We start from the raw sequence: 23,889 nt of genomic DNA on the forward strand, positions 1-23,889 counted from the left end.
AGTCAAGCTGAGAGGAATGCATTAGATCAGTAATATGGGGAAAGGTTGTAACCTAAAGGATAAGCTTAATTTCAGAAAGTGATTAGGATATAAATTATTGAAATCATTACTAACATTGGAAATGAGTAATGAGTATCATTTAAATAAGTGCTATGTCTAAGCCAGGGGTCAACAGATTTCAGCCTGTGGCCTGTTTTTGTATGGCTCCTGAGCTAAGAATGGCTTCTACATTTTAAAAGGATTAAAAATTATTCTATAAAGATGTGTGTAGCCCACAAAGCTTAAAACATCTGGTCCTTTACAGAAAATGTTTGCTGACCCCTGATCTAAGCATCACTCTCAGGTCAACATATAAGTTCTTTTTTTAAAAAAAAAAAGTTTACTTCCAGGTACAGATTAAATCACCCTACCTCCTGGGAAGTTGTGAAATTAGAAGTATTAAAAAACATTTTTTTTTACCCCTTACCTCTAATCAGAATAAGGGCAAGATACTTGATAGCTTCTTAGTAAAGAAGATCTTGTTATTTAAAAAATTGTTTAGCTTGCAAATTCTGAAAGCTGTTAGGAAAGTATAAATTTGCTAAAACAGTATATTTAGTGCCCGATTATAGTTTTTCACATTTAGTGGCACTTAACCACTTAGTGCTAAGATAATTCTGTTGTGCTAATTTTGACTTTTCCGTAAGATGACAATTATGAGTATTTTGTATAGGTAAGAAAACTAATGTCTCTAACTCCATAGGTTGACTGGGGTGGGAATTAATGGCTTCTGAGGACTGCATTTCTCAGCTTAACCAGGAGGTTATCTGGGCAGAATCTAGCTTTTGTGCCATTACTTCCGTCTTAAATAACGGAGTCAGTTGTTCGCTTCTGTCGTACAAAATAACTGGAAGTCAGTTCGCTTTGAAATGGAAGGAAAGAAAAGGTGAGAAACGGCCTGTTCAAGTTAGAAAATAATTTACCAAATTACATTTTTGTTGGAGATGTTAATTACATAGGTAGTGTTAAATCAGTAACATTTGTCCCTTTTATTGCCCATTGAGGAGGGTATGACAGTTCTATTGCACTTGAATGTGTATTCTGGCACTTGAAGGTGTACTCTAAGTCTTGTGCTTGGAAAACATAAAAGAGATACTTGCTGATAACTAATCTGACAATTCTGGTTCATAATGGATTTTTAAAAACTTTACAGACAGTACCTAAAGTGATGAGAATTGCTCTGAACTGATCTTGCTGTGGCTTTACTCCTTAAATAGCTGCTTTAGTGTTACTGGTATGGAAATGTGAAAAGCAAAGGGCTAGTGAATATTTAGGATTTTGTTATTTGGAGAACTGAGAAGTTATTTGGGAAGTAGTTTGTTTGGACAGTATTGTTTACACTATATACAATACATAGTATAATATACACTGTATATAGTTTACACTGTCACCTTAATTGCAATTGTAGTTGATTTCTCTTACAGATTTTAGGACCTAGAAAGAGCTTCAATTTGAAGAAATGGCACAGGTTTTCATCTACCTAGAATGGAGATTTTGTGTAAAGTGATGCAGTTGAACTTGGTTCTTGACATTGCCCAGAATTTTGTCAGATTGGATCTCAAGTTGATGAATAATGTCAGAAATTATGGGAACTTTTACATGTTGAATTCGTTGTTTCACACCTTGGGTGTAATAATCTATAGTGAAATGTTACTTTGTTTGGCAGCCATACTGACAAAAGTTAGATGAGCACATGTTTAGGCATTTTGTCAAAGTGCTCAGGGGTTGACTAAACACATCAACGAAGATGGTAGAATCCTCCCCACCCCCCCCCCAACACTATTTCATAGCTGAAAATGTGTAGGCTTACATGACTGGCAAAATGAACTAAACACAGAAAACCTTTCTGTTTAGAGATACAGTGGTTTGTCTTTTCTGTGGAAATTCTGAATTTCCAGTGAAGCTTCCACATTTTTTTTTCCCAGTAAAAGAGGAAGACCTTTTCCTAAAAACTACAGATAATTTGGTTTCAGCTTGCTCTTGTGTACTTGTTTATCAAGGCTTCACTTAGGTGCTACAGTTGTAGTAGCTTCTTAAATATGCCATGGAAGACTGGATTGGATAAAACTACTTTTCATGCAGGTGTTCATTGGTCACTAATCATACGAGGAAAATCAGCATACCCAGCCACGTATATTGTGTGTGCTTCAGACCACTGTGTTTTGTTCATAACAGTATCCCTTGAAGATTGAGTGGCACTTTGTCACTGTATCGACAAAATCCAGTAGATGAAAGTGTTCAACATTGAACAGTTGGATTGGCCCACCCCCACTCAGCCCCGCATTTTGAGTCAAATGGTAGAGCTGGAAGTCACGTTGACAGAAATAGAGAAGTGCTTTGGAGGCTGTATGATACCAGGTGAAAATATTTGCTTGAAGAACTTAAACCAGCACCTCAATTACAGCAAAGCATGGATGTTCCCCCCACCTTTTTTTTCAGGATCATCAGTTTCTTGCTACTTAAGAGTTATTAAACTTTAAAAATAACTGCAGATTTTTAGAGGAAAAAGTTTGAAGAGTATCTGTAGCTGGAGAAATTACTGAATTATCCTTTCTACTTATTTTATCTATTTTAAGTATGTCAAAAGTGGGTTTTGTTTTTTCTTTTACATCTATACAACTGCTCTGAAAGCTATCCTGCCATAGACCAGAGGGAGTCTAAAGGGAGTGTTCATAGGTATGCAAAGGAATCCAGTCATATGCAGTTGTTAAAGTGAAAGGAGAGAAAACTTAGAAAACTAGTATTTTCTACAGTATTGTGAAAAGGCAAATGGTCTTTTAACTCCCTTTGTGATGGGGTAAAGTAAGATTTCTGCTTCTAAATGAATTCTTGTGGCATCCTATTTTCACCTTGAGAGATTTTTTTGTCTAGGGATGAGGGTCTCCAGGCTCTTCGCTTTGAATAGCACAGGAAAAACCCTCTAGTTAACACAGGCTACATTTTCAGCTAATGTGCAGGAGGATATATAGTTGACATTTTAGTAAGTGAGTTAGATTTTGTTTCCTAAAGGAACAAGTGTGTTTCGTTACTAATAATTTCTATCCAATTTCAGAAGAATGTTTTTGCAGTTTTCTGAACTTGCAAAAATGTTTCAGCTTGTGGGTGTTCTACCTTTCTGGTGAAAATTCAGGGCCTTTGAAAACAATTTAGTCTCTGTGAGAATCTCATAACAGCTTTTATAAGTATTTCATTGGGTCCAATTACCTATGGGTAGCAAAATATGTGAAATTGGAAAAGGGAAGGTATTGTGGGCCTCACCTGACATTCTCTTGCCTAGGCAAGGCCCAGGTCTCTTGTGGAAGAATTCCGTACAGTTGTGGAAATTGAAAAGTGGCCAGAATTGATGTAAAGGAACCCCAAGGTAGCACATAATAGGTTTGTATGTTTCTTGGAGATTCGGAGCCAAATTAAGAATGGTTTTGCCACTTGTAAATAAAAGAAAGGACGATTAACAAAATGTGGAGCCAGTTACCATAGAATGAAGGAAAGGCATTTATGTTTCAACAGTTCATACAAGCAACACAGTTGAGTCAAATGCAGCCCTACTTTTTACTTAAGAAATAACCATGTTTGGAAAAAATCAGGTAAGTTGGATGGGGTTATAGTTATTTTAATTAAAGAGAGAACACACTGCTCTGGTTACTTTTCTCTTTCTTTGAAAGGCATAATGTTTTCATAGTTTTAAATACTTACCAATTTCCTTAAAATAATGGACTTTCTCAGGAGTGTTATTTCCCTTCTGTGGCCTTACACAGTGTGCCTTGTATTGTAGGATTTAGATTAGCTGGGTAGATAAGTTAGCAAATTCAAGAGTGCCAAATTTGTTCTGGTGTCATGCTTTTTGGGTAGATTTCTCAAGAACCAAGAAGGCTCTAGAACTTTAGAAGTACAGAGATGCCAGTTTTTGGTTACCTAGTAACAATAGCTTCAAAGATTTTTATGGACTCACAGTTACAGTCAACTACAGTCAGAACCCTAATCGATATAAATTTGTTGTGTAGTCACTTGCACAGAAAAGAATTAAAGTAGTTGAAAATTATGCTCTAAAACCAGACCGGTATCAGGTACTAATTGTGTGACTTTGGTTAAGTTACTTGTATCACAGTTTCCTCATCTCTATAGTGGAGATAACACCTACCTTAAACCAGTCATGGTGAGAACCGTCTTACACCCCTTAAAAACTGCATGTATTAAGTACTGTGTTAGAGGTCATTGATCATTATTAACAATTACTGTTAGAATGGGAATAAGGCAAAATTTGGCTTTTTATATAAACTTTGTATTTCAAAGATCCATTGCTTCAGTTATTACTCTAACATCCCCCCCCTCCCCCCGCCTCACCTAGTGTGGAAGCTACTTTGTCTTTTCTACCCTCTGACTGGAGTATTAAGGGTCGAAGTGCCAGACAGGAGGTGGAGGATGAAAGAGACATGGGCCATAAAGAAAGTGGTGAGTGTCTGTCATTAGGACCCACTGTCTCAGGTCTTTGGAAAGAAATTGGTAATATTTTATATTTCATTGACTCTCCACTTCTAACAGTAATGAGCCTTTGTGATGAAAGGAATGCAAAAGTGTAATTTAAAAACCTGTGGCTGGATGTAGTCACTGTTAGCATTTTGGTGTATATTTAGATTTTTTTTTGCATTGCTTTATAAAAGTGAGATGATTCTATTCAGCCGTTTTAACCACTTGCATGTCAGACATTTTTATGTTTTTTTTAAAAGGCTGCATAGTATGCTTTGCATCAATTCTAAGACGCATCCCAATTTCAGTCACGTTAAAATTATGTGGAGGGGGCGGGGAAGTGTGCACCATAGCAATCAATGGCATATTACAGTTTAATTTGCATTTTTCCCTATTCATAGCAAAGTAATGAGGTGTCCCCTAAAATTGGTGGCGTCTTAGACTCCATGAAATTCAGTGATTGATTGTATGCGTGATTTAACCATGTCCCTACTGAAGGGCATTTAGGTTCCTCTCCCTATTATAATCAATGCTGTGATAAATCTTTTATAGACTATGATATTTGTACTGTTCTTTAGTCTACATTGCTAGTCAAATTTTATTGAATATTGCCCAGGTGCCTCCAGAAAAGAGCCAACTAACATTCCTGTAGCCAACCGCAGTTCTCTGATTAATAGTCGCTAATTTTTTCATTACTGTTGCTAATTTGGTAAGGGAAAAATGGTACTTAATTTTTATTTCTTTGATTACAGCTGGGGGTTTTTTATGCTTATCGGACATTTATATGTATTTTATGAGTTGCTCCATTTTTCTTTGAAGTGTTGGCTTTTATCATATTGATCTGTAAGAGTGCCTTATTAAGTATCTTGGCATGTCTTGCAAATACTTTTATCTAACTTGGTGTGTGTGTTTTGCAAAGTTTTAATTGGAAATTTATTCCTGTGTAGGCTGTGATGTAAAAATATGACTTGTTTCTTTCTATCATCAGTTGGCCAGTTGATTAAATTGCTTATCTTTTTTTTTTCTTTTAGGTTGAAGAAGAGGCCTTTCTGATCTCTTTTATTCTAGAGATTGATTAATTTGAGGGTTCACCTATTAGCCTTTCATAAGGGTGGATAATGTGAGTGTCTTTGTGTCCTGCAGGCTAGGAAGAGAACAACAGGGCTTCTTTGGAGGGCCTGAGCTGGGACAGATGACAACTACGTCAGGTGAAAGAAAAAGAGCTTGATCGAGAAAACCAAGAATCAAACACGGGGGGGATTGACTAGAATAGAATGTGCCTAGTTTGGCATTTCTTTGACTGGCCTCTGGGAATTGGAGAGTTGCAGCTGTAGGCTATTAATGGAAGCTGAGAAATTGGGACAGGGTGGAGGGGAAAAGGCACTAAAGGGAAGGAACTAGATAACACCAGTTTGGCTTTCCTATTGCCTATAAGGAAAACAGAGGCCCAGGAAATAGAATTTCTGGCTTCTGGAAAAGAGGGCCCTTTTAATTCAGGGTAATGATCTGTACACAGGAATTGGTAGAGATTCCCATGAATTCATTGAGAATGAACTTGGACTATTTGTAGTATTTAGGTCCCAGAGAATTAAGGAATTTGATGTGTTTTAGTAGAGCAGAGATTTCTGGGTTGGCTTTTGGATATAAGGAGAGAGGATTTAAAGAGTTGCAATTTTCCTGAGGAATGAAAGCCTGGCTATATGAATATTAGTGAGCTCTACCTAGTCCTGGTAAACTAGGCAATCTGATTTGGGATTTTGACTGTGTGTGGGCAGAAAGGGAGATAACAAAAACTTTGGGGCAAGGGCAGAATGAGGTTACCCATCCTGTCATTCACGGAAAGAGGACATTTTATCTGGCAGGGTGAGCAGCCAAAGGCATGTTCAAATATGTTTTTAATATAAGAAACTGCTACATGTTTTACAATAGTGCTGTCAATAAACGGTAGGGTAGAATGGGGGTTGGGAATGAAGAGATTACAAGCAAATGCAATTGTCTCAATAAAGAGGAAGCAGGCACAGCTGGACTGGCTTCTGGAATAGAAGGAACAAGGTGGAAGTAGTGGCAGAAGACATCTTTTACTTTTTATTGATAGCCTACTATGGACCAGGCATGGTGCTGGAGATTGCCATGGTTCCTGCTTTCCAGCTATTTGCAGTCCACTAGAGGAAGTAAGTGCATCATGCTAGGGGAGCACTGAGGAGGCCTCTGCATCCTTAGAAGGAGCCTTTAGGGGTCAAGGAACTCTCCCTTAAAAAATTTTTTTTCACCTTTCAGGAAAGCAAGTGAGGACTGCAGTACCACCTGGAGTTTTAAGGGAGGGGAAAAGGTGTGGAGGGGAAAAGGGAGACTGGGGCCTGTGTGTTGAGGCCAAAGGGGTAAGGCAGCGGTCCCAAACCTTTTTGGCACCAGGGACTGGTTTCGTGGAAGACAGTTTTTCCGTAGACGGGGGTAGGGTGGGGGGAGGGGGGATGGTTTCGGGATGATTCAAGCACATTACGTTTATTGTGCACTTTATTTCTATTACTATTACATTGTAATAAATAATGAAATAATTATACAGCTCACCATAATGCAGAATCAGTGGGAGCCCTGAGCTAGTTTTCACTTGCCGCTCACTGATAGGGTTTTGATATGAGTCTGCAAGCAATTGATTTATTATGGTCTCCGTGCAGTCAAACCTCTCTGCTAATGATAATCTGTATTTGCAGACGCTCCCCAGAGCTAGCATCACTGCCTCAGCTCCACCTCAGATCATCAGGCATTAGATTCTCAACCTAGATCTCTCGCATGTGCAGTTCACAGTAGGGTTTGCGCTCCTATGAGAATCTAATGCCGCCACTGATCTAACAGGAGGCGGAGCTCAGGCAGTAATGCCAGCGATGGGAAGCAGCTGTAAATACAGATGAAGCTTCGCTCGCTTGCCCGCTGCTCACCTCCTGCTGTGCGACCCGGTTCCTAAGAGGCCATGGGCCGGTACCTGTCCATGGCCTGGGGCTTGCGGACCCCCGGGGTAGGGGAAGAGTGACTAAGATGGCTATCAGGTAATCAAAAGGAAAGTAAATATAGGAAAAGCAGGTATTGCAAGAAAGAAAAGTTGGCTCTTATTGTCAAGAGGTGATAGGTTGGCCTGCTTCTGAGGTGGCAGCTTTGTCATGGCCCATTGCAAACAGTCAAGGGGCTCCACATCCTGGGTGCAGACAAGCCAGTACTGAAGCTGCTGAGATGCAGGGAACCATGGTATGGGGGTGCTACACAGCAGCTAAATAGAGTAGAATGGAGATGTAAGGAAGAAGCTTAAGCTTTTCAAATTAAGCTCGGAAGAACTAAACGTGTTAGTCTGGAATAGCAGGAGGCATGGATGAAGTGTTGAACAAACAGAGCAAATGCTCATTTCAATTTCTAGAGCTCTGAGGGACATCTGGTAAACCAAAGCTGCCTCAGCTCCAGTGTTTGAGTGGGATGGTGGTAGGGTGTATGACCCAGGCTTGACAGGGATTTAAGAAAAAGGTTTCTGGACCTTTCATCCCATTTGTTTGCAAAGAGTACCATTAGCATGTAGACTAAGAGTCTTCTCTATCAACTTAGCAGAAGTGCCTATAGTTAAGGGATAGAGGCAGTGATGGGTGAAGGGAGGATGATAAGCCAGAGGCCATATCTTTAAAGTTTTCCAAGTTCATGCTGGGGAAAAGAGAATTATCTTCCATGCTCAACTTGAACTGTCTGAGGACCAGCTCAAGAGTTTTCTTGAGGAAGGAAAGCAGGATGCCTTCAGAAGGGATGACTTATGAGTGCAATCTAGGCAGTTTGGTCTTAGACCCTGAGGTAGCCCTGGTCCTAAAGGCAGTATGAGCTGCAGCAGAAAGAAGAGGGAAACACAAGGGGTCAGAGAAGCTTTGGCCCACTCTTTTACAAGACATTGGATTTCAGAGAGGGGAGGCTGCTTGCCCAGGGTCCTACAGTGGGTTTAGCAGTAGCTTTCCACCATCAAGCTGCTTTCACTGAAAAAGGGTGAAGGCAAAAGAAAACAAACGGGCAAAACTAAGGAAAAGGTACATTCTTAGGCTTCTACAAATAAGGACAACCATGACCATCTTGGGAGCCCTTTTATATTGGTGTTCACTGGGGTCTTTTATGCCTGCATATGTAAAACTAGGTCGATCTGTTTTGAAGGTACCCAGTAATTCTCACTAATATGTCCATCATTTAGAGTTGTGCTCTCCAATACAGTGGCCAAGTGTCATATGTGACTAATTACAATAAAAAGTCAATTCCTCAGTCATACTAGAGATACATCCCTAAGTAATCAATGGCCAATGTGGTTAGTATCTGTTGGATCAAACAGGGCAGCTATACATAGAACATTTCTATCTCAGGCCTATTGGACGGTACTGATCTAGACATAAGACCTGGTTTGTAGTAGCTGCTTTATAAGTTGACCCTTAAACAATGTGGGGGTTGGGGTGCCAACTCCCCTGTGCAGTTGAGAATCTGCATATAACTTTTAGCTGGCCTTCCTCATCTGTGGTTCTGCATCCATGGGCTCATCCAGCAATGGATCATGTAGTACTGTAGAATTTATTATTTAAAAAAATCTGTATATAGGTGGACCCATGCAGCTCAAACATATTATTCAGGGTCAACAGTAAATAGTTGTTGGATGAATGGTCCTCCGGACTGTCTGCCATTGCTAGTAAGAGTTTTGGTTTCCACTCTTGCCTTTCTCCTTTCTGGCCAACATAGCCAAGAAAGTTGCAGGAACCCAGATTGGAGTCTCTAGGTCCACACAGCAGAGGATGTGATCTTAAGGCTCTGGAGAAGGCAAGATGAGGTATCTTGAGATGAGATTCCCCCTGAGTTGGCTTGCCTGCCCTCTAGCTGCAACCAGACGTAACAACCACTGGAGCAGGTGGCTGGGGAGATGGGGCACGCTGTGCCACTTGGAGGCACATCGACTTTCCAAACTTCAAGCTTTGCCACTCAGAGCATGAGGGAGCCACACCCCATCTTTAACTGATCCAGAGTCAACTTTTTACCACAGGAGGAGGTGAGTGGGTGAAGGGAACTCGAGGGGAAAATGGAAAGAGAGATGTGCTGAGGCAGTTCTTCCCAAGGGTCAATTATGGGAGGCTCACGTGAAGGGAGATAATCTATGTTGGAGGGTAAGTAGCCCTCATGGGCAGGAAGGTAGTCCACTGGGAGGACTGTCGAGGAGCTGGCTGGGTTTCCCGGTGTTGAGTCGGGGCCCTTGCTCCCCAGCACCTTGTACAGATCCACCCCTTGTCCTGTCTCTGCTGTGAGAGCTCTCAGAGGTGGGGGGCTCGAGGCACTGTATCCTGTGTCTTCCTCAGAGGTATAGTGACCTTGGACTCCTTGTCCCTTTTCTGGCCAGTTGGGGTGATGGGAACGTCTGAAGGCTGGGGTCACTTGGTGAAGGACTTTGTTGATGACCAGGATCTCAGGTTCCTCGGGAGTGGGCCAGTCTGTCAGGAGCCTATCCAAGGCCAGCTGCGTCTCCTCCTGAAAAAGGGGAGGAAGAAACTCATGTGGCTATGTTGAGTAAGTAGCCATGACGACCGACTTCTCCAGGGTTCCAAAAGGCCTGGCAGCCTGCACTGCCTAGTCAGCTCGAGGTGGAACACTGTGGGCCTTTACTTTGTGAGGTAAGAGAAGCAGTTAACATTGCTGGGGAGGCAGACAGGCAGGAGCCGTGGACTCCTGTCAACCCCAGCCAGTGAGCGATTCGCTACCCTGCTCAACCTTCAACTAGACTTGTTTCTGGTGAGTCAAACTGCACCAGCTGCTTTTCCTCTAGCAGAGAGGGTACGATGGTGTGCAAAGGAAGGGCTGAGCTTGCATCTGTCTGGGGATGAGGCACAGAAGAATTTAAAAGAGTCACACTAGGGCTGAATCCTGAGAGATGTATAGTATTTTCCAGGTAAGGAGGTGGTGGGCAAGGAGAATTGGTCTATTCTGGAACCTGCTAGTTCTTTCTTAGGACAGACACACTGAGGCTTCAGAAATAGAAGGAGGTCACATGTTGAAGGGACTTTTATGGGATGCTAAAGAGTTTGGGCTTTGATACAACTACTGAAGGTTTTTTGTCAGGGTAATATCCTTGTCAGTTATGCTCATAAGAAAGAACCCTCTGGAATAACTTTTTTGGAAATGATGTTCATCCTTTCTTCCCTACAGCTAATTTCAGTTGGTACTTTTCTTGGTTTGTCTTTCTCGACATCTAATTGGTTACCAGCTCTTCAGTGTCATATCTTTCCTTTCCAAACTTATTACTGATTCCTGAGTCAAGTTCAAGCACTTTATTAACATTTCTTTTTACAGGCTTTATTGGGCTCTCTTTACGTCCTTGAAACTATGTTTTATGCTGACTGCTTGATCTTTCTGAAGCAGATCTCCAAAGCCTGCTTTCATGAAGCCCCTAGTGACTGTTCCCTCCACTGGATTCCTACAACAGCAAAGAAGCCACCTGTTAGGTTCTTAGCACAAGAAGCTTTATGCTGTCACTTTTTTTTTTTTTTTTTTTAACATGTCTGTAAGCTATCTGCAAGTAGGGACCATGCCTTAAGGGAGGAGGAGAATAACAAAAAATAGCATTAGGACAGGGCAAACCCTGAGGACTAGTCCCAACTCGGAGACTCTACGGCTTGGGAAAACTCAGTCTACCTGTCTGGACTTTGGATCCCTCATCTGTCGGATGCCAAGTTGTGCAAGAATGGTTTGGTTTGGACTGGCCTCTGATGTCCCCACCCTTGCCTTGAGCATGGCAGTGGTCCCCAAAGTGAATGACGATGCTGTCTTAGGGTAAACTTCTGCAAAGGGCGCTGAGCAGCCAGAGGGTACGTGTGTACTTTTCTTTTGGGAGCCTGCTTTTTCCCTATCGCTATGCAAACTGGCCCTGGCACATTGGTCTGGCTTGGAACGTGACTGGCAGCGGCCAAAGTGCTGAGACCACTGCTATGGAAGAGATCTCACTGGATGAGGATCACGTTGTTTTCACAGTGCAAGGCTCTGCCTTCTTGAAAGCTCTGGCAGTATCAATAGAGGCTGTTCCTCAGAGCTTTTACAAAGCAGCCCCCCTGGCTGACAAGTCCTGGGGCAAGGCGTCTTGGACCACTAATAACTCAGGTACATCATGGAAACTATTTTAAGCTTTTACAAGCTCAAAATAGATAACATCCCAGTGATCCCCTTTATGACTGGGCCTTTCCCTCTAGAGCTTTAAGACCCATGGCTTTTTAGCCACATTTTAAGAAATGGTAGGGGGATGTAAAGTCTGAGAACTTAAAGCACATTTTGTTGGAGGTGAAAGACTATTGTGTTTCTGATGTCTGCCCCAGCCTGTCACCAGGAGAGCAGTTTGGGTCTTTAAAAACAGTCTACCCCTTCAAGGGTCAAGTGACATGGGGTTCTGAGGCTGCCACAAGGCCATCATAGATGGCATGTTTAATTTTTTTTTATTTTCTAATTTACTGGTTATTTTTGCAAAAGAAATATATGCACATAGTTTTGTAAAAAAATTTTTTTAAGTTCAAAGGGAATTTGTAATAAAAATTAAGTGGGCTTCATGCCTACAGCTGCCTCCCCAAAGGCAACCACCATTATCAGTTTCATATTTAGGCTTCCAGAAATATCCTGTGTACATGTTGGAGACTGTGTGTGTGTGTATAAAATCATCTTTTTATACAAATGAGAACCCACTTTAGACAATTAGTACAAACTTTGCTTTTTTTCACTTTTAAATATATTAGAGATGTTAGACACATATAGATCTCATTTTTTTTGAGTAGTTGCATAACATCCTGTTGTACAGATATACCCAAATGTTTAACCTAGCCCCCTGGTGGCAGGTTACGTTATGGCTTCTATTTATAATGCTGCAATGAACATACTCATACTGTACAACTTTGGGCATGTGTATGGCAATTTGTTATTTTTTCCATGTGTTACTTTCTCTAACTCTTTGTCTTTCTCAGCATCTCTTCTAGGCTTTTATGGGCTCTTCAGTGGCTCTGCATGCCTCTGTATCCCCTCATGTCCAGGCAGTGGCAAATAGAGGCCATGATGCCACAGCTACCAGCTTGGGAGCCAGGTGTCAGCGACTGACCCAGAGCTGCTTCTCACTGTGCTATTTCAGGCTTTTAGGACATGGGACTGTGGAATCTCCACATTGGAAGAGAGAGATCTTAGAGCTCAGTTGATTCAGTTCCTGGTACCTGAATCCCCTCTAATACTAGCAGTGGCATCCTTATTGAGTGCCTTCCCATAGGTCATCACAATATTGCCACCAAGTGAGGGCCCAGTGTGTGAACACCTCTTGAGTCAGTCTGTTCAGCGCAGAGGTTTTGACTGCTGGAAACACACCCCTCACCCTGTGCTTAAGATCTTTTAGAACGTATAGTATAATGGAGGACAGCACATCCTGCTTGTATGTGAATCCAGGGTCCACCTACTAGCTGACTAACACTGGGCAAGTTACTGAGTCCTCTGTCCCTCACTTTCCTCATCTGAAAAATGGGGATAATAATATTACAATCTCATAAAGCTGTTGTACAGATTAGGTGTTAATGCATGAAAATTTTTTTTTAAGTGCCTGGCATAGAGAAAGTAATGTATGTTATGTGTATATATAAATGTAAATATATTATTATGTAATACTGTTGTATATCATATATAATTATATGTCATGTATAATCAAATATATATCAAACATCTATCATATATACGACATATACACGCACATACATATACTGTTATTATTATACTGTTCTTGCTACTGTAACTTAACAGCAACAAAACTCCTCAATAGAGAGAGGAGACTTCAAGTGTAAATTTTCCTGGGAAGAAAATGAATGATCTTTGCCTTGTATGAGCCATGTGCTTTACATGGCATCTTACTTAGTCTTCACAACAATATACATGAGAGATATTGTCAATTCCTATTTTACGGAGGATGAAACTAAGGCTCATGTCATCGGGCAAGCGCTCAAGGGTCATTGACATAGTAAGTGGCAGAGGTGGCCTTATTTCAAAGGCATTAAACTGCGGTGACTTAACTTCCTACGGAGGCAGACATGGCTGGGACCAGCTCTTTCTCTGAGAGGCGGCTGGTACCACTGGCTTCTGGATGAGGCATGGGTGACTGAAGAGAAGAATCTTGGAGGAGGAGGGCTATACGATGCGAGAGTGCGGGGCTGCCGAGGCGCCGGGTGATGGGAAGAATGTGGGCACCCCTCTCCTCCCCTTCAAGACCCTCCGTCAGAGACAGACCCTGCTGCCCGCTGTGAGCTGCTCTTCCCTCCTAGGACTGTGGCAGCCGCTCCCTGCGTGTCCTTTACTCCCAGCACGCTCATCTGCAGCTGAGCAACCTCTCCTGCCTTCAAACCTTTTCAATGGAATGACTTACTGGCTTCCTGCCAAGACCAAAATAGTCTGGGCTCTATTTATCTGTTCTGTGCTCACACAGGATGGGGAACATCACAGTAAAGCTTCAGTGCTCTTGAATTTGGATGAGCCAATGCTCAGACTAGTGCTTGGCAAATATATTTGCTTTTAAAATTTCTTTTGAAGTGAGCTGAGGTGAGGAGAGGAACAGAAGGCATAGAGAGGAATGAAAAGTTATGGGTCTTTTAGTCTTGGTCATAAGCTTCAGAAAATTCCTGTGCATGGGAGTGATGACTCAGATGGTAACCTAGCACTCGTGATAAGCAGCTTATCCATAGGATCTAAACAGGTTTCCCTGTACTACAATGAAAGACTTAGATGTACTGATCACCAGAACCCCATCGACTGACCACTAAGGCTTTATACCTTACCTCCACAATGGGATATTTCTTGGCCCAAGTGCTATTCGCTGGGTCTGGAATTTCTTTGCTACACCACTGAGGTCTGAGGGCCAAAAGGAGAACAAATACCCTGCAGGTAAAGAAAACAGTGACATGGGTTAAGTGGGCACAAGGTGGCATGGAAGCACAGTGACTTCAGTGTAGGGGTATGCAAATGAGTAAAATGTAAACACTGCAGGAGAAAGATGATGCATCGTCCAAGTCTGGACTAGTTTTCTGTGAAGTTTGGATAGATGATAAAGACTCGTGGTGCAACCGCTTAGGGTTTGCTAAATAAACTAGGGAACTTTTGCTCGGTGTAATGTTTAGCTATCACTAAGCAGCCAAGCACTCACTCAACAAACGTTGATTGAATCCTTAATGTATGACCAGCACAGTGCCACATGCTGGGGATAAAACAGCAGACAAGAGGACATGGTCAATACCCTTGGGGAGATTACTGTTTATATTTAGTAAATTAGAATGTTTATAAAGAGCTTGTAATGAAAACAAAGAGTAAAACGGGATACAGGTGGTATAAACAGCTTGGACATAACCAATTAAAAAAATGCCAAAAAAAAAAATACCAATATGGAAATATCCAAACTATTAAAGTAGTTGTATTTGGTGATCAGAGGGTCTTTTTATTCTTTCCACATCTCTGGGTTTTGAAAATATTTTAAAGTGAGTTTATTATGTGGAAGAAAAAATCCTAAAAATGTTTCTCATATGCATATGACTTAACTATTTTGACTTTTTAAAAAAAATTTCAAGACCAATATGAAGCATTTTTAAAGACTTGGCTTTAACACACTTTGTTTAATAAGAAAAGTAAGCTTCTGGCACGTGCTCAACCCTTTGAAACAAGAGATGAGGCCATGTGACTAGGTTTTTTCCAAAGAAATGTGAGCAGAGGTACCTGTGACCTAGTATAGATCATGCAGATGAGGAAAGTACCCAAGGGATGGTGGGCCAATAAAGTGGAAGACAATTGGATCCCTAAATGACAGTGTGGAGCAGAGCTGCCAACCAATCTGGATGACATACCTTAGAACTATTATATAGGAGAAAAATGAGCTATTTTATTAAAGCCACTATATTTGGGGGCTCTTTTTTTTCTTTAACAGCAGAAGCCTCCACCCTAACTGATACTATTTCCCTGAAGAGAGGATGCATGTGATCCTAGTTGACTCTTTGAGTTCAACTTTTTCAAAGTCTACCTAAAGAGAGCTCTGCTTTGAATTATCTATCACATATGGGGGAACTTCAATAAATGGAAAACCTTTCAGACAGGTTCAATGACTAGTAGAATGACTTTGAGCTAGTTTTATTTTGACCTCTTCTCCTACATTACACAACATCTGAAGAAAACTATTGAATAACTCATTTAAAAAATTCTCTTTACCAAATAATACATGTTTAAAGAAATTTTAGGAAATACAGTTAAATAGAACTAAAAGCACTATGATTCTATCCCCTGTTATAACCACCATTAATGTTTTAGTGTATGTCCTTGGAGCAGACAGTATTAACTGCCGTCCAATACCCATTTTCCCCTCTTAGAAAGGGGACCCTGATTTACTGGGACAACAATAAGCCCAGCTAAAAGGCCACAGTCTTAAGCCTTCCTTGCCTCACCAAGTTCTGGCTAATGAGAGGTAACCTAAAGTGCCATGTGTGACTTCTTCATGTGTCTTGAAAAGGTGGGTGTGGGCACCTCCCCTCTCCCTGTAGTTGTAGAATGCAGGCACGATGGCCATAGTTCCTGCAGCCATTGGACCATGAGGTGAACTTGATGATGAAAGCCAATGTCGGGATAGTGAAGCAGAAAAAGAAGGAGCCTAGGTCTCTGATGACTGGGGACCTCCTACACCAGCCGTTACCTGAGTTTACTTACTTTACCTGGGTGAGAAACTTAGCTCATTTGTCATATTTTTATGTTACATACAACCAAATTAAATGCTAACTAATATAACTTGCGTGTCTGTGGGCACGTGTGTATGCACTATTTTTTAAAAATGAAAGTACATGTTTTGCAACCTGCTTTTTAAAATGTAATATAGCAAATATTCATACCATTTAATTTTCTTCTACATCTTTAATGAATGCATAGTATGCTGTATAGCATGAAATATACTGTGATTTATTTAACCAATCCCACGTCGTTAGGCATTTAGGTTGCTTCAAATTGTTTTCCTTCTATGAACGATACTTCAGTGAACATAGTTGCCACTAAATATCTGTATATACCTATGATATACTTAGATGGGAATTGCTAGGTGAAATGTTTAATATTTTTTAAAATTAAACATATACTGTCAACCCAAAAAGGTGACTATATTTAGTGTGCTACCAGCGATGTAGGAGAGTAACCATTTTTTTGACCCATAGCAGCAACAGCTATTATATGAAAAAAAAAAAAAATTTACCAAAGTTGGCAGGTGTAATGAACTTACTTTTGCCGGAAGCAACGCACTGAGAGAACGCCCACCATGATGACACCCATGCAAATGCTTGGTGCCACAAATGTGCTCCAATTGGCTTTACCTGAAACGAAAAGTTAGCATACCCTGTGACTGAGTTATCGTCAATGAACATTTCTAAATACTGACTGTTGTGTGAACCCGCTGGGCTTTACCCACAGCTCCTGGATAGCTAGACTCAGGAACAAGGCCAACTCTCTTTCGCCCATTGAAGAAGGAAGAAAGGGCCCAAAGGGGCCAATACTAAGGTTCAAAGGAAGGAGCTCCAGCCCTACAAGGGCTTCTTCCTCTAATAGGTGCAGAAGGAAAGGGAGTGTGGTATACAAAGCACTGGTTGTGAACTGGAAGCCCTGGATTCCATTCCTAACTCTGCCGCTGACTGATGTGTGGACCTCAGATTCCTGATCTACAAAAGGTGAACGATGACATCTACCTTGCAGGTTGTTGTGAACATTAGAGATGGTGTATTTAAAGGGCACAGCCATGTACTTGAACAGAGGAGGCCTCAAGAAATGGTAGCTATTAATTTTACCAAACCATTGGATAAGCCCTCTGTCTACCTAGGGTCTTTGAAATTGTTCTGATTCCTTCCTATGACATGTAAATATTTCACTACGTGTTGGAATTTTTCATTAATTCATCCAACATGTATTGAATGTAAACCATGTAACAGGCCAGATTAGGTGCTGTAATACACAGGTGAATGGGACATAGGCTCTGAAGACAGTCCAGGAGACAGATGTGTAAACACGTAAACAGTAAACCATGATGCCACGGGATACATGTAAAAACAGCATGTACAAGGCTGTGTCACAGAGAACAGCATGGGAAATGGCTTCACGAGCAGCTCAGGAAGGTTTCCCAAAAGGCAGGATGTCAAAAGTTTAGAGTCGGATGGCTAGGAGTTGGCTAAGTGGACAAATTAGGGAAGTGCAGACTAGACAGCAAGCACGGAAGGAGGAAAGAGCGAGTGCTTCAGCAACCGCAAATAGTCTGGCCTTGCTTTCCAGTATGAATGATGAGTATGCGGCAGACAACAAAGCTAGATGGATGAACAGGACCAGGTCGTGCAGGGCTTGGTAACAAAGCAGTTATTTCGTGTTGAGTGCCTGGTAGTATGGCCAGGTACAGGCGTGTAAAGCAGTCACATTACATGGTTGTGGGCAGGATTAAACGAGTAAACGTATGTGTTACATGTGTTGAATTGTGTCCTCCCACCCCCAAAATTCATATATTGAAGTTCTAACTCAGTAAGTACCTCAGAAAGTGACCTTATTTGTAAATAGGGTCATTGCAGAGGTAATTAGTTAAGACAGGTCAGGCTGGAGTAGGGTGGCCCCTAGTCTGACATGACTGGTATCCTTGTAAAAAGGGCAATTTTGAACAAAGAGAAACACACAAGGAAAACTTTAAGTGAGATGAAGGTAGAGATCTAGAAACCAAGGAATGCCGAAGATTGCCCCCAGTCGCTAGGTGAGAGGCGTGGAACAGATTCTCTCATAGCCCTTGGAGGAAGCCAACTCTGTTGACACCTTGATCTCAGACTTCCAGCCTCCAGAACTGTGAAGAAATGAATTTCTGTTGTTTAAGCCACTCAGTTTGTGGTACTTTGTTACAAGAGCCCCAGCAAACTGATGCAGTATTCAAAGAGCTTAACACAGTGCCTGGCACATAACTATCTGATATGCAGTAGCTGTATTATTTTTGGGATTATTCTCATCATTCATTGAACAGATATTCATTTAACAAGTACTATGTGCTGGGTGCCATTCTAGACCTTGATGATAGAGATTAAACAGATACTAGTCCCTGCCTGTTGGATTCAGAGTTTTGAATAGGGGTCAAGTATAGCGCATTATGAAGGAAATATGGATGTGCATTTGGGAAGGCTTTCTGGAGGGGGCAACATTTTTGCTGAGTTTAGAAAAACGAGTAGACACTGTCTCCAAGCAGGCAATGTAATGGTAGGGCACTCTGGTTAGAGGAAATAGGAAGGGCAAAGGTATAGCAGCAAGAAAGTAATTAGTGAATTACAGAAAATCTGATAATCTCCATATCAAGGAGTGGGAGTATACTCCTGTATAGGAATTCACAGTGGACTTGCCCTCTCTAAGGGTGGTTCTTACCTTGCAGACAAAATTCTCTTTCATTTCCTTGGGGGCTTTCACCAGCAGCTGTCAGAGCTGTCATCCATAGAATGTATGTCACTCTGGGCCGCAGGCTGTCTATGGGATGAGAATTTGGGGAGACCCTATAGGGAATTTCTGAAAGGAAGATAAATATAAAGGTTAAGGCACAAATTAAAGGAAATATCTGAATGTGGGCTCTTACTCATTTTTATTTGTTAATGCTTCATTTAATTTGAAAGAGGAAAGCACATTGCTGCTTTAAAGTAGTCCTAATTCATTAATACTTAACACTTTAAAAGGCCCTAGGCACTGTCATTTATGACAGCACCACTTCACAGCATATCAGAAGAATTACATTTTTTTCCTGTGGTAAAATCTTTTCAAAGAATTTTTATTATTTTGCTTTTGAAACTATTTAGCTGTAGTAACTTCTTCTATTTCCTATGACTATAATGTTTCCGACATTTATCAGGTATATTTGAGAACTCCTGGGGAGGAAACTAAATGTACAAATTATTTTCAATGGAATTTTTAAGCAAGCTAAGTTTAGCAATTAATGAAATAGACATTTAATAACATTTATTAATTCTGACTTTCTTTTTTGGTAAGTTCTGGGTACTGGTCTTAGTGGGTTTAATCATTGATCTGCTTCAATTTGACATAAAATCTAAAAAATGAGAACAATGGTACTTAGATTTATTTTGGTAGTTCAAGGCTAGACTGTCAGTTCTTTATGCTTTTAACACCCCTGCAGGTTCTCAGCAAGTAAGATTTTGGTTTTTGAGCAATGTGTTTATGCTGTTTTTTTCCTCCAAGAGATAGGAATATCGGTAGCCTTTAGTAAATAGGCAGTCTCCTCCTCCACGGATCTGCTGGGTGTGAGTTTTGGAGTGACCTCTCAAAAACTAAGGGGGGCTATAAAATCGAGGCAAGAACTTTGACAGGTGTAGCCTACTGGTTTGCTCAGCAGACTCGTGTGTGTGCTGGTGATCAAAGTGGAAACTAGAACTCAGCACTTTGTGCCTCAACATTTACTGTCTCACAAACCCCAGGGCAAGTCAGATCTTGACCTTGTTTGCTGAATTTATTTCAACAGTCACACATATTTATTGAGTGTCTGCCCTGGACAAGGCCCCAAGGCACAGAATCTGCCTCAAAGAGTTCACCATCTAGTAGGGAAAACAGACCCCTTACACTCACTCACCCCTACTTACTATGTGTGACCAGCAAGATGGAACCCTGTATTATTGCATCCACTCCACCCAAAGGAGCTGAGGCCTGAGCAGATCATGTAACAGCTGTGACTATCAGAGCAATTTCTATATGTTACATCCTTTTGAGGAAAAGTACCATGTGGAACATTCCCAAGCCTACTTTAACCTGATGAAATTGCTTGCACAGACTTCAGCTATATGATTACACTAAAATGTCTCTTATTCCCAAGGCAGGGGACTAAAACAATAATTTGGGAGAGACTTTCTGCTCATCTTTCTGCAGGAAAGCATAGGCGAGCATCAGGGAGTCAGTCGTCCAACTGTGTTAGGGCATCCTTAACTCCAGGAGTGAATGAGCCGTTGGAACACAAGGGAAGGAGTTTGAATGATTTGTTGGGCCAAAAAAGTTTACACGCAAACACAGATACATGCACATGTGTATATTTGAAGAATAAAAATAGAAACTATGGGGGAAGCCAAGAGGAGGGTGATGGTGTCAGCAGTTTGGCTGGCAAATAGGTTGAGGCGAGTAAAGGAAGAAAGAAGTCATGCAGGAAATACTGGTTCTGCTGCCTTGTCTGGGCTGTGATCTCTGGCAGAGATAAAGGAGGCCATTCTGTTCTTGGATCTGAAACTTTAGGTTTAAGGTGGTTAAATGACAAAGGCACCAGTTTAGGGAGATGTGATGGTTGCCAATCATCTGAAAGGTCACCAGTAAGAAGGTCAAGTGGTACCAGGCAAAACAGCTGCATGGCGCCTGGAAATCAGCTTTTATCTAAACATCTGCATTGGTTTGACAAAGCCCACGGCAGTATTAACCCATTTGTTACTCAAAAAATACTATTTTTATTAAGCACCTACTGGGTGCTTGGCTGTATTATAGGTAAGGGAGAGACAATGGTGAGCTAACTGCCATGGCTTCTGCCCTCATGTTGGCAAAAACAGCCAAGTGATAAGTAGAATGTGTGTGCCCATAGAGCAGTGCACATGGCAGTATCAACAAACTTCCAGAGGAGTGGCTGTGGACCCAAATCACCTGGGGAATGCAGATGCCCCGCCCCAGGGCTACCCCGCTCACCTGCCCAGGCAGGCAAAGTGTTCCTACTGCACCCTGCTTGTGCTGTTAGGGGCCGTGACAGAAGACGCCTCGGAACTCCATCCTCCTTTTGCTGATGTGGAGCCTCTCTGCTTTCTTTTTCCCTCCTCCTCAACCTACTGCCCTCTACCACTCTCTAGAAATGGCACTTGTGGATTTGCCAATGATTTCTGGTTGCCCAATGCAATAGTAGGTGTCAGTCCTTGATTACAGCACTTACATATCACTTTTGTGTACTTTTCCATCTCCCTGGGTACACTGTGAGCTCTCTGAAGATAGGGAACAGGTCTTTGTTCATCTGTAAGTGCTAAAAGGGAAACCATCTAAAACTGGTACAAAACAGGGCTTTGAACCTGCACCTCTTCCCCTTTAAACTTATTTTAAAATACCCTTACACAGACTTTAGATTCATCAGATTTGGTGCAAAAAAGGTAGGTAATTTCTTCAACATCTACAAGAGCAGATTTAAGAACCATCTAACCATGTTGATCTTGTTGTAAATAAGTATCTTGGTTTAAATTCTGTCAAAATGAAAAATTGGTGGGGGGGAGCAAATTTCATATGAAGTATTCCAAATGGCTCATGACGAGATCAATTGATTCATCACCTTTGGTGCATTTCAGAACTGACCCCGACAATGGGGAGCAGTTCTGTTCAGTGATCTGCTGTATTTAACAATGGTGGATTATTAAGCTGATTATTTTAAGATCTTACAGTGGAATACTATAAAGCTGTTAAAAAAAGAATGAGACAAGTCCACATGGATTGATGTGGAAAGATCTCAGTATGCATTATTGAGAGGCAAAAGTAACGTGCAGATCAGAATACAGATGTTTATCCCAAATGTATGCTAGTGTATGCATTAAGTTTTTTTCTGGACGAACACACAAAGAACTGCTAACAGCCTAAGTATGGAGGAAGGGATAATTTCCACTTTATATCTTTTTGAACTATTTGAATGCTTTTACTATATACAAGTATTATTTATGTAATAAGAAATTAATTAGCTTTAAAAGTCATAACTTTTAGAGAAGCAGTACTGCAGATCTAAGGTCAAGAGAGAGGACCAATTCCTCAGGTTTCCCAGGTAAAAATCACTCTGCAGGCAGCCCTCTGACACCTACATCTCAGGCTGGCTTTGTTACATTCTTCTTGGACCTAATAGTTCTCACGAAGGAATAAAATGGTTGCTTCTTTATGATAAATGCTCCCGAAAGAAAGCCAGCTGCCTATGAAATACTAAAGGGAAGCTCAAGCCAGGAAAAACAAAACAAAACTGAGTAAATCAAAGATTAGAACATTAAATCTGGCAAGTGACTTGGAACTGCTCGGTGAACGAGTGATGAAACCATTTGAGATAATGCTCCAGCCAGAATTTAATTGCTTTAGTCTTACAGCATAATTACGGGTCATAAGGAGTTACTTAAATTGTATTTTATCCATTTAAGGAGAAAATAATATGCTATGATGATATTTGCAAGTGTGGTGATTCGAAGATTCTCCAAATGCATTTCCTGCAAGCCTCAAGGGTCTATATAATAGTATCAAAGCACGCTTATTGCTTTTTGAAATGCTGTCTCCCCATATGAGTAAGCTCCTTGAAAGCCTCGTCCAGTAACTTCATTTCTTCAATTTGCTTGGCACGTAACACATATTCAGTAACTTTGTGTGTGTGAGCGTGTGTGTGTGTTTAGATGTCTATTTTTCTTCATTCAATTAATTTCACATATATTTATGGAGCACCTCCTAAGTGCCTGGTATGGTGCTAGCACTTGCACACCCTTGTGTTTTCCCAACATCTAAACAAGAAAGACCCTGCTGGCTTTGTTTCTCACACATACCACAAAGCTGAGGCTGGGAATCGGAGTCCTGTTCCTTCCAATATATCCTGTAATGGAGGATGCAGCCCATTTGCTCCCGGGCTGGAATTTCGTTCCATGAAATTAAAATGCTCCCTTTTTCCTCTGAGATGGCATTAATGTGGGGGCCACTCAGTGGTGCTGTGAAGTAGAACACAGGAGGCTTTTGTCACCCTCCAAATCCAAACCATTAAACTACAGCAAAATTGGGCAAAAGGTCCCAAGACTCACCTTTGTGCTTAGAGTTACCCCGGATGGAGTTGCATCCTCCCTGGTCCCCTGAAAGTGCATGCACGCGGATTTCATAACAGATGTAGGGTTTTATGTTTTCTGCAAGACATAAAGACAGACGCTACTCCGGGTGAAACAAGGATTTAAAGAAAAGCACACAGACAGCTTTTGAAACAAAACTCACCTTCAAGGAAAAACTTTGACTTTTACAAATAAATTATTTGCTGTTTACAGAAAAGTAAGGGTGATGTTTTGCAGACATAGCACTTCTAATTCCCTAGATGCTTATCAGGCTCTGACAGGGCAACATGGGATGATACATTCAGGCGTGACTAATCAGGGGTGCTCAGTGCAATCTATCCCCTTGTTCCCCCCCTTCCCCCACTCCTCGTACCATGTTCCACTCAGATCTCAGTTGTTTCACAGCTTGGAAGATTAGGAAGATACCTGGGAATGTTAATACTCCTTCCTAGCTTTTTTTTTTTTTTTGCGGTACGCGGGCCTCTCACTGCTGTGGCCTCTTCCGTTGTGGAGC

The 23,889-nt window shown here is 41.3% G+C and overlaps 1 protein-coding gene across 1 annotated transcript in view; it reads right to left on the reverse strand.

The window, feature by feature from the left end:
* Window positions 1–2,630: 2,630 nt before the first annotated feature.
* Window positions 2,631–23,889, reverse strand: part of IL12RB2 (interleukin 12 receptor subunit beta 2) — an 84,311-nt gene continuing 63,052 nt past the window's right edge. The window contains exons 11-16 of the mRNA XM_004280762.4: window positions 23,355–23,453; window positions 23,106–23,264; window positions 18,952–19,089; window positions 16,799–16,889; window positions 14,334–14,433; window positions 2,631–10,023 (exon numbers count right to left, since the gene is read on the reverse strand). Coding sequence (XP_004280810.1) covers window positions 9,484–10,023; window positions 14,334–14,433; window positions 16,799–16,889; window positions 18,952–19,089; window positions 23,106–23,264; window positions 23,355–23,453 — 1,127 coding nt within the window. The 3' untranslated portion in view covers window positions 2,631–9,483. The remainder of the gene's footprint in view (window positions 10,024–14,333; window positions 14,434–16,798; window positions 16,890–18,951; window positions 19,090–23,105; window positions 23,265–23,354; window positions 23,454–23,889) is intronic.

Source organism: Orcinus orca, chromosome 1 (assembly GCF_937001465.1).
Source record: "Orcinus orca chromosome 1, mOrcOrc1.1, whole genome shotgun sequence".
NCBI classification, from domain to species: domain Eukaryota; kingdom Metazoa; phylum Chordata; class Mammalia; order Artiodactyla; family Delphinidae; genus Orcinus; species Orcinus orca.